Here is an 11,039-nt window from a genome sequence, read left to right on the forward strand (position 1 = left end):
CCTACAGGTGGACCTCCTGGTTGGTGACGTGGATCAGTGACGTGGTTGGTTGGTGTTCTGGATCAGTAGGCACGTTTACATGCGCCCATATAATCCGTTTATAGGGCGGAGCCGATTGTACGAGGTGGTCTACACCGATCGACAATCCGCTCTGTGTCTCATATAAACGCCGCCTGACAGCGGAGCGGATTAAAGAGGGGATTATTTGTTCCACCATGCGTTCCCTCGTACGGAGTGACGTGATGACGTGCGCAGTCAACGGGAAGCAGGACAGTCAGAAACAAGCAGAAGAACGATGGTGGTTGAAAAACAGTTTTTTAATAAAATCCCCGAAAGAACAAACACTGGAGAGGAGAGATGGAAGCAAATCGCGCAACAGCGAGTTGTATAAAGAGCAGAATACGAGCGATCGCCCCGCCGGTGTTATGGATTAACTGGTTCCCGTGTTCACGAATGACGGCGGAGGTCTGTGTGAACACCTGCTGATTATAGCAGTTGTTAAAGTCAGACTCACTAAAGACTTTAAACGTATACACTCACTGTAACTGTCGATAACCAACGATCGCCAAAATGACTACATGTTTCAGTCTATTGGTCACAAGTTAACACGGGCACCAGTTAATTCGAAACACCGGCATGCGGCGCAGAGCTCACACCGAGACGTGGCGGTATCATGGAGATGTTGGGACATTATCTGAGCAGAGATCAGCAGACAGAAACTCTCTGCTGGGTCTGAGGACGGCTGCTGCAGAGAGAAGACCTGGACGGTCCTCCAGAGACCCTGTCCTCATGTCACAGGACGCTGTATGATCTGCTTCACCAGGACCCTGGAGGACCAGGATTCATCGTGGATCGCTTTGTATGCCGTCCATGTATACACATGCGTTTAATATGATTGTTTACAATCGGATTGAAAAAACACCATGTAAACTGGGCCAGTGACAGTGACGTTGTTGGTTGGTGTTGGTTGACTTGTTTTCCTGTTTCCTTGTCCGAAGTCAGGGCAATGTGACGGTGCAGCAGTGTGACGATGTAGCAGTGTGACGGTGACGGTGATGGTGTAGCAGTGTGACGGTGCAGCAGTGTGACGGTGCAGCAGTGTGACGGTGTAGCAGTGTGACGGTGTAGCAGTGTGACGGTGCAGCAGTGTGACGGTGTAGCAGTGTGACGGTGCAGCAGTGTGACGGTACGGTGCAGCAGTGTGACGGTACGGTGCAGCAGTGTGACGGTGTATCAGTGTGACGGTGCAGCAGTGTGACGTTGTAGCAGTGTGACGGTGTGACGGTGTAGCAGTGTGACGGTGTATCAGTGTGACGGTGCAGCAGTGTGACGTTGTAGCAGTGTGACGGTGTGACGGTGCAGCAGTGTGACATGACGGTGCAGCAGTGTGACGGTACGGTGCAGCAGTGTGACGGTGTATCAGTGTGACGGTGCAGCAGTGTGACGTTGTAGCAGTGTGACGGTGTGACGGTGTAGCAGTGTGACGGTAGGGTGCAGCAGTGTGACGGTGTAGCAGTGTGACGGTGTAGCAGTGTGACGGTGCAGCAGTGTGACGGTGTAGCAGTGTGACGGTGTAGCAGTGTGACGGTGCAGCAGTGTGACGTTGTAGCAGTGTGACGGTGTAGCAGTGTGATGGTACGGTGCAGCAGTGTGACGGTGTAGCAGTGTGACGGTGTAGCAGTGTGACGGTGCAGCAGTGTGACGGTGCAGCAGTGTGACGGTACAGTGCAGCAGTGTGACGGTGCAGCAGTGTGACGGTAGGGTGCAGCAGTGTGACGGTGTAGCAGTGTGACGGTGCAGCAGTGTGACGGTAGGGTGCAGCAGTGTGACGGTGTAGCAGTGTGACGGTGCAGCAGTGTGACGGTACAGTGCAGCAGTGTGACGGTACAGTGCAGCAGTGTGATGGTGCAGCAGTGTGACGGTGTAGCAGTGTGACGGTGTAGCAGTGTGACGGTACAGTGCAGCAGTGTGACGGTGCAGCAGTGTGACGGTAGGGTGCAGCAGTGTGACGGTGTAGCAGTGTGATGGTAGGGTGCAGCAGTGTGACGGTGTAGCAGTGTGATGGTGTAGCAGTGTGACGGTGCAGCAGTGTGACGGTAGGGTGCAGCAGTGTGACGGTGTAGCAGTGTGACGGTGTAGCAGTGTGATGGTGCAGCAGTGTGACGGTGCAGCAGTGTGATGGTGCAGCAGTGTGACGGTGCAGCAGCCCGTTGTTTAGCTTTTATTTAGCCTTTATTTAGCCGGCTGGCGCCCGGGGCGCCGGCTGACTCAGTCGCCGGCTGTATGTGGAGCGTGGCGAGATGAGCGTCTGGCACCGGAGAACCGATCCGATCTCTTCATCCCTCTTCTGTCCAGACCGCCACGGAGCGGCGCCCCCTGCTGCCCAAGGCCGGCACCACCACCTCATCCAGAAACGGATCGACTGCCACGGCGGCGGCCAGCAGGACCGCCACGACGGCACCGCGCACGGCCACGTCCGCTCGCACCACCGCCGCCGCCACCGGCACCGCCGCTGCAGCCAGAAGGCCTCTGGGTAATGAGTCACACTCCGGCTGCCCTGCTGGGCTTCAGCCTGCTTCACTCAGTTCCTCCATTTCAGCCTCGAAGACGGACGGGAAGCCGGGAGAGGAGAAGAAAGCCAGCAGCGTGAGGACTTCCACAGGTACTGCGCCCCGCCCGTCGCTCCACCCAGACCCTGGGCTAACAGTGCTCTTTCTCTCGGCCCTGAGTTGTTTTGAGAGCCGATCGACTTTGACTCGTCTCCTGAAGCGTCTGCTGACTGGCAGATTAATCATGTAAAGGCTGAATTTTGCTTTCTGAAAAAACACAGTAAACCACAACACAGAGAAGAAGTCCCGCTAGCTTAATGCTAACTTCTGTGGGAAAACCCATTGACATGCTAACAGTTAGCATCGTAGTTGAAGAACTCGCTGTTAAATAGAACAAGAACAAGTTACAGAACAACAGAACAAGTTAAGCAGAGCAACATTTCACTGACTGAAGAGAAAACACAAACAGGAAGTAGCAGCGGAAGCCCGAGAGGCTTTTACTTCAACGTTAACACCAGTATTTTCATTTTTGCTGAAAATCAATATTCGATCGTTGATTTCGGCCCCGAAAACCTCTGGTCTCTCATTTCAAGCAGCTCAGATCCAACGTGTCTGAACTGTGGAGCATCTGGACGTCTTGAAGGATCTTCTCGGGTTGAGGGTTAAATCTCCCAGGATTTCAGCGTTTCATCATTTTCCCGACCGCTGAACCGCGTGTAGCGAGTTCTGGGCTGGTTTTTCAGCATAGCTGCGGATACGTGTGAATAACCGGGGTGAGGACTGCTGCTCTTTGTGCTGAAGGCGGAGGATGTTCCTCAGCGATCTGCCAGGCAGCGAGCAGGAACGTCTCCCCGGGAGTTTTCAGCTGACGCTGGAGAGCGCCGAGCGCCGCGGCGTGAAAGGACGGGTCCTCCGTCACACAGGGACGGATTTCCAGTGGACCTGCGTTCAACCAACTCTTCTGTTGCGTGTGATGCTTCGTCTGCGGCGTCTGCAGCGTCTGAATTGTCTGCAGCGTCTGAATCGTCTGCAGCGTCTGAATTGTCTGCGGCGTCTGCAGCGTCTGAATCGTCTGCAGCGTCTGAATCGTCTGCAGCGTCTGAATCGTCTGCAGCGTCTGCGGCTGCTCTCTCAGCTCCGGGCCGCCATTCCTCCTCCGTCTTGTTTTTTTTTCTTCAGTTTTTCTGGTGAAGCGTCTGAGCTGTGTCTGTTTGGTTTCTCCTTCCAGCTGACTCCACAAAGCCCCGGACCTCCGCCACCGCCACCACCCGCCCGGCGACCTCCACCTCCTCCTCCACCTCCCGCCCTCGCCCAACAGCAACCAAACCCACCCCGCCCTCCTCCTCCGCTGCCGCCGCCGCCGGCCCGGAGAAGAAGCCCCTGGTTCCCCGCACCTCCCGCCCCGCCGCCGCCGCCACCGCCGCCGCCGCCTCCAGGCTCTCCGCCCGGCCCGGCACGGCGCCGGCCCCCGACGTCCGCAACGCTCGCTCCAAGATCGGCTCCACGGACAACATGAAGCACCAACCGGGAGGCGGGAAGGTCGGTCCAGACCCGGTCCGGGTTCTACACCTCAGCATGTTCCCCACACCTCCACCCGTTCTCCACCCTTTCCCCCCACACCTCCACCCGTTCTCCACCCTTTCCCCCCACACCTTCTTTCCATTTGGGCCGATTTAAATGGAATAAATCCAAAAGCACAAACGTACCTTTATTTTGAAGGCGTTTCTGCAGTAAAAGACCAAAACGTTTGTGAATTAGCATCAGAAATCCTCTGAACGTCTCATAAACGTCGAAACGTGTTAAATCTCAGTAGAACTGAACTCTGACTGCAGGATCATTTCATAGATCAAACTGAGTTCTTCGAGGTTCGAGCTTTTATTTTGGTGGGTTCCTGTGGAGGGTCAGGACTGAGCAGATCCTCCAGACCGGATCCGTTTGAAGCGGCCAGAATGAAACCCAGATCGTTGCTCCGTCCCAGATTTTCTTCTTCTTTACATTCTTTCAGTTTCTCACAACCTTTAACCTCTGATGAACTGAAAGGTTCACCTTTGACCCCAGAGAGGTCACTGTGACTCACAGCAGTGGGACCAGGTTCAGGTCGGGAGGTGACCTTTGACCCCAGACTGAATCCTGCCTCCCGGACGTCTCTCTCTGAATTTCCGTACTAACGTCCCTTCTAACCGTCCCCGTACGTTTGGTTTGACCTCTGACCTGCACTCCGGGTCCTGTCTGGCTGACCCTGGTGGGCTTGTCTCCCCAGGTGTCGGCCGTCTCTCAGAGCAGGGTCGCGACCTCCAAAGACAGCAGCCAGGGCAAAGTGAGTCCCCCTCCACCCTCCTCCCTACACCCTCCTCCCTTCCTCCTCCACCCCCCCCCCCCCCCCCCCCCCCCCCCCCCAGCCCCTCCTCGGGCTCCTCAGCTCCATTTGCACCACGTTTCAAGTGAAAACTCACCATTAGTCGTTTCCATGGAAACATCGTGAAAGCGGTGTAGTGAGTTCCAGGCCACCAGAGGGCGCTGCTCTTTGTTTGGGTCATGAAGCCAAAAGTCCGCAGCAAACAGTCCTCAGGTTAGGTTAGATCAGGGTTAGTTAGTCCTGGGTTAGGATCAGGGTTAGTTAGTCCTGGGTTAGGATCAGGGTTAGTTAGTCCTGGGTTAGGATCAGGGTTAGTTGGTCCTGGGGTTAGATCAGGGTTAGTTAGTCCTGGGTTAGGATCAGGGTTAGTTAGTCCTGGGTTTAGATCAGGGTTAGTTAGTCCTGGGGTTAGATCAGGGTTAGTTAGTCCTGGGGTTAGATCAGGGTTAGTTAGTCCTGGGGTTAGATCAGGGTTAGTTAGTCCTGGGTTTAGATCAGGGTTAGTTAGTCCTGGGGTTAGATCAGGGTTAGTTAGTCCTGGGTTTAGATCAGGGTTAGTTAGTCCTGGGTTAGGATCAGGGTTAGTTAGTCCTGGGGTTAGATCAGGGTTAGTTAGTCCTGGGTTTAGATCAGGGTTAGTTAGTCCTGGGTTTAGATCAGGGTTAGTTAGTCCTGGGTTAGATCAGGGTTAGTTAGTCCTGGGTTTAGATCAGGGTTAGTTAGTCCTGGGTTAGGATCAGGGTTAGTTAGTCCTGGGGTTAGATCAGGGTTAGTTAGTCCTGGGTTTAGATCAGGGTTAGTTAGTCCTGGGTTTAGATCAGGGTTAGTTAGTCCTGGGTTAGATCAGGGTTAGTTAGTCCTGGGTTAGGATCAGGGTTAGTTAGTCCTGGGTTTAGATCAGGGTTAGTTAGTCCTGGGTTTAGATCAGGGTTAGTTAGTCCTGGGGTTAGATCAGGGTTAGTTAGTCCTGGGGTTAGATCAGGGTTAGTTAGTCCTGGGTTTAGATCAGGGTTAGTTAGTCCTGGGTTAGGATCAGGGTTAGTTAGTCCTGGGGTTAGATCAGGGTTAGTTAGTCCTGGGTTTAGATCAGGGTTAGTTCGTCCTGGGTTTAGATCAGGGTTAGTTAGTCCTGGGGTTTTGGTTAGTGGCTGGTCTTGATTTAATTCTCTGCATTTGGATCCAGGAAGCGTCTCTTGGGGATACAGTCAAGTCGGCCCAAATCCAACTGGGAACCGACCAACTGGGCCCCACTCCCCATGATACAGTCAAGTCGACCCCATGCAAACTTGCGGTGGGGGGGGGATCTCACAAGGGGCCGAGTTGACTGTAAGCTGTTCACCAACTCGGCCCAAAGCCTCTTTTTACCGCGTGAGCGTGCTGGAGAGTGGGCGGCAGATGGGATGAGCTCTCCGCGGGTTATTGTGCATACCGGGCCACCCGGCGTGTTCTCCACCTCGAGCCTGTCAGCCACCACAATCACACAATCTGTCCCCCAGTCTCCCAACCGGGGAGCCCGGCGCACTGCGCCGCCCAGCGTGGGGAGCAGGGGAGCAGCGGAGCAGCCGGTGAGCAGTCGTGGCCGCGCCCGGCGCTGCATGTCCGTTCCTCCCCGGTCAAACTCGCTTTGATACGTCGCTTTACTCTCTGTTGAACACATTTGAACCAAGACTGTAACCACGTAGATCGCCAACATGTATTTCGCTCGTACAGAAAGTGGATCATTTTTTTCTCCCCTTTTATGGATGGACACGGTGGCGATGTTTCCAGAACGTCCCTGTTCAGCAGTGTGGCTGCACACATCTTTAAAGTTACCTTCAGCGTGGACAGGGCAGTAACAGTAAACCTGGCTCTTATCTGAGCGTCTGGATAAAAGAAACAACAGTTTATCCCTCGTTTAACACGAAGGGGGCGTGGCCAGGCGACTCTCATTGAAATGTATTAGTTTATAAAGAGCGGCGTGGGACACGAAAAAACTGTAAAATAGTGCTGCTGGATGCGACTCAGCTCGAACTGCACACCGACTTGACTTTGTCCGGGGGCGGGGCCGAGTTTTGGATTTGGGCCGACTTCACTGTAATCCATCTCTTGGTGGGTTTAGGTTCAGGTTAGGGGGTGGGGTTAGAGTTAGGGTAGAGTGGGGTAGGGTTGGGGTCTGGAGTCGGGGTTGGGGTAGGGTCAGGGGTCAGAGCAGCCTCTGGGTTAAAGTGATTCTTCTTCCAGACTCCTGAACTGTAACTTTCAAACATTCACATCGCCTCCAGATCAAACCCGAGCAGCTGGATCTGTTTCAGTCCGGCCGTCCGATTTCTGATCAGAGGCGCTGGTTTGATTCCCGTTCAGCTTTTTCGAGTCGGAGCAGCGAAATCGGAGTTTATAGACCATGAAATGCAGATGATGGTCTGTCAAACACACTTATTGAGTGAAAGCAGGAATGAAAAGATGAGAGAGTTGTAACATCACTAAAGAGGAACTTCAGGTAAGTGTCGCTTTGACTGTGAAACTCAAGTGGAATCGAGGGAACGAGAAGATTCCTTGTTACTGTCGGTATTTGAGGGTCTAAAGTACCGATCTGGTCCCTCTCGCTGGTTCTCCGGTGTCTCCATAGGAAAACAGACCTGTGTGTGTGTGTGTGTGTGTGTGTGTGTGTGTGTGTGTGTGTGTGTGTGTGTGTGTGTGTGTGTGTGTGTGTGTGTGTGTGTGTGTCTAGATCAGTGGTTCCCAACCAGAACGTTTATTACAGTAAATTTATTGAAATGGATAAAATCCTGAGCCTGTTTGCAGACGACGCCTTTATTTATTTCTGGGATTCGCCAGTGGATTTGAGGGAGGAGGATTGTCAGTTTGTCATGTTTGCTCTTCGGGGACTGAAAACCTTCTCTGCTGCCTGAGTCCAGGACGGACTGGTCATGTGACCTGGATGTATTGATCCCAGTACTGGTTCCGTCAGAGTGTTCCATTCCAAGGCGTCTGCTCGGACCGGGTCCGTGTTCCCAGAACCCCAAAATCTTGGAGGAAAAACACACTAAAGCGTTCCAGAAGAGTCGGAAAGAGTCAGAAACTCTTCCTGGTGGCGAAAATAAAACGTCAGAATCAGAAAGTCTCGTCTTGCTCTGAAGCTTCTGCTGGTGAGATTCGGTTTCTCCACAGTTTGGTCTCGGTTCTTCGTCGTTCTGTGAGAATGAGAGAACAGGTTGGGAACCACTGCCGGAGGGTCCTCCTCTCCAGGGTTCTGGGTCGAAACCAGTCCAGGTCTCCAGGAAGTGTGTCTGTCCAGGAGGACCTGTCCCTTCTGTCCTGTCCTTTCTAACCCGACCTGTTGTGGTGACCTGTCCTCCCCCCTCCACACTCCTCTTCCTCACTCTTCCTCTCTCCTCTCTGGGTCTCCTGGTCCCCCCCCCCCAACCCCCCCCCTTGCTGCTATGCTGTGTCCATTCAGGTTCAGATAGTCTCCAAAAAGCTGGACTTCAGCCACGTCACGTCACGCTTGGGCTCCAAGGACAATATGAAGCATGTTCCTGGTGGAGGGAATGTAAGTACCGCCTGGACCCCCCACGGCGCCCGGCCAGTCCTCCAGAAGGACCGGACCGGGACAGTCCCGGTCCACAGACCCTCAGAGCTTTAATCCAGCCAATCCAGATCCAGCTCCTCCTTCTTCAGGGGAGCCTTCAGACATTGGACAGCATGTTAGCAAGAACCTAGCCTCCTCCTTCCACTGATCCTCCTCCGTCCCCCCTGTGTCCTCCTGAAACTAACTCCACCCCCGGTCTGCCAGGGTCCTGGTCTCTGAACGGCCCGCAAAGGTCCTGGCCTCTGAACGGCCTGCCAAAGTCCTGGTCTGATTGGCTCCAGGTCAGGTCCTGGTCCCTGATTGGTGCCATTTCAGATTCTGGTCTCTGACTGTCCAGATCTGATCCTGGTCTCTGACTGGTCCAGATCTGATCCTGGTCTCTGACTGGTCCAGATCTGATCCTGGTCTCTGGCTGGTCCAGATCTGATCCTGGTCTCTGACTCGTCCAGATCTGATCCTGGTCTCTGACTGGTCCAGATCTGATCCTGGTCTCTGACTGGTCCAGATCTGATCCTGGTCTCTGACTGTCCAGATCTGATCCTGGTCTCTGACTGGTCCAGATCTGATCCTGGTCTCTGACTGGTCCAGATCTGATCCTGGTCTCTGACTGTCCAGATGTGATCCTGGTCTCTGACTGGTCCAGATCTGATCCTGGTCTCTGACTGGTCCAGATCTGATCCTGGTCTCTGACTGGTCCAGATCTGATCCTGGTCTCTGATCTGATCCTGGTCTCTGACTGGTCCAGATCTGATCCTGGTCTCTGACTGGTCCAGATCTGATCCTGGTCTCTGACTGGTCCAGATCTGATCCTGGTCTCTGACTGGTCCAGATCTGATCCTGGTCTCTGACTAGTCCAGATCTGATCCTGGTCTCTGACTGGTCCAGATCTGATCCTGGTCTCTGACTGGTCCAGATCTGATCCTGGTCTCTGACTGGTCCAGATCTGATCCTGGTCTCTGACTGGTCCAGATCTGATCCTGGTCTCTGATTACAGCTGAGACTGATTAAAATGGTTTTAATGCTGTCAGACTGTTCAGATGCAGTAGAAGTTTGTTGTTGATGAAACGTAGTTTCCGGTCGTCAGAGGTTTGGTCCGGTTTTGATCAGGAGTTTTTCTGGTGAAGAAAAGTTTCAGCAGAAGTTTAGAAAAGTTTCAAAAGTTTATTTGACTCATTTATCAACTGAATGAAAACTAAAACCAAACTAACGGAGAGGAAGAGATCAGAGGTTCAGGCTCCGTCACACAGCTTTAAAATGCTAACGTTAGCATGTAGCATCAGCGGATCCAGCAGATACCAGGGAACCTGGATTTACCCAGGCCTGGGAGAGACAGCAGCTTCAAACGAGTTCAGGTTCAAGGATGAGAACTCAGAGTTCAAAGGTCACAGAATGAGGTGAATAACAGCCGTCATGTAAGGAAGGAGCGACGTGAGCCGGAGTCCAGGATCCTGATCCAGGTCTGACCGTTAGACACTGCAGGTGACCTGATGATGTGTTCTGGGAAACGCCTTTATGCAGACGACGTCAGGCTTTACGTCCGGAGGAGCAGTGCTCTTTCTCTCGGCCCGAATCGCTTCTGTTTACCGTGAGCGGTTTGGATCAGGAGGAAATCATCGTCCGATTTCCCTGAATTAGTCACCATGAGTTTGAGGCTTGTGGAGCATGGAGGCTCCGCCCACCTGGTCCTGAGCCCAGTCTTGCATCTGGTTCTGATGTTCTGAACCCCGGGACTCCGGAACGTTCTGCAGTAAAGACGGAACCTCTGTTCTGTGGAACAGGTGCAGATCCTCAACAAGAAGGTGGACCTGAGCAAAGTGACGTCCCGGTGCGGCTCCAAGGACAACATCAAGCACAAGCCAGGTGAGCAGGGGGGCGGAGTCCTCCGGGACAGGAGGGGGCGTGTCCTCACTGTGTGTGTGTGTGTGTGTGTGCGTGCGTGCACGCTCTGCAGGCGGCGGAGACGTCAAGATCGAGTCTCACAAAGTGAACTTGAAGGACAAGGCTCAGCCCAGAGTCGGCTCTGAACCGGCGACCGTGAACCAGGCGGCAGGCGGAGGGAGTGTGAAGGTGAGAGGAGTCCGTCCGTCTGCCCGAAGGACCCCGGCGACCCCGGCCACCCTGACGACCCCGACGATAATGATTAATAATAATTTAGGAATCAATTTTAATTAGTGATGTATTGATCAACCAGTTTAATCTGAAAACAGTGGTTTATTGTGACTCTCTGACCTGGAAAACAACATGTCTTCATTCAGCTTTTGAGAGTTGAGTTGCTCAAAGGAACGTGGGTCTGCCTTTTAAGACTAACAATAATTTATTCATTAACTGGAAAGCGTCAGCTGCTCAACAGAACCTGAAGAGAAACGTTTCAACAGCTCTGCGTTACTTAACCGCGATTAATGGGATTTGAACCGACAGCCCCTCCAGTAAAGGTCCAGATTGGGGGGGGTGGGGGGGGGGGGGGGGGGGCTGACCGCGCCGCCATGTGGCTGTCAGGAGAACTGCAGGACGTGGCGCTGGTTTTTATCTGCTGGCCTCAGTTGGAACGCGAGGGTCCAGGTTTCTT

At 53.6% G+C, this 11,039-nt stretch overlaps 1 protein-coding gene across 8 annotated transcripts in view; it reads left to right on the forward strand.

Annotated features, from left to right (window-relative positions):
• Positions 1 to 11,039, forward strand: part of LOC115394055 (microtubule-associated protein 4-like) — a 64,436-nt gene that overhangs the window by 45,489 nt on the left and 7,908 nt on the right. For 5 of the 8 annotated variants that reach the window (XM_030099190.1, XM_030099191.1, XM_030099192.1 and 2 more), the window contains 7 exons: positions 2,356 to 2,533; positions 2,600 to 2,662; positions 3,778 to 4,088; positions 4,810 to 4,866; positions 8,342 to 8,434; positions 10,252 to 10,333; positions 10,425 to 10,540. In XM_030099190.1, the coding sequence (XP_029955050.1) occupies positions 2,356 to 2,533; positions 2,600 to 2,662; positions 3,778 to 4,088; positions 4,810 to 4,866; positions 8,342 to 8,434; positions 10,252 to 10,333; positions 10,425 to 10,540 (900 nt within the window). The remainder of the gene's footprint in view (positions 1 to 2,355; positions 2,534 to 2,599; positions 2,663 to 3,777; positions 4,089 to 4,809; positions 4,867 to 8,341; positions 8,435 to 10,251; positions 10,334 to 10,424; positions 10,541 to 11,039) is intronic. The other 3 variants (XM_030099195.1, XM_030099193.1, XM_030099197.1) reach the window with 3 other exon arrangements.

This window comes from Salarias fasciatus, chromosome 9, assembly GCF_902148845.1.
Source record: "Salarias fasciatus chromosome 9, fSalaFa1.1, whole genome shotgun sequence".
Taxonomy (NCBI): domain Eukaryota; kingdom Metazoa; phylum Chordata; class Actinopteri; order Blenniiformes; family Blenniidae; genus Salarias; species Salarias fasciatus.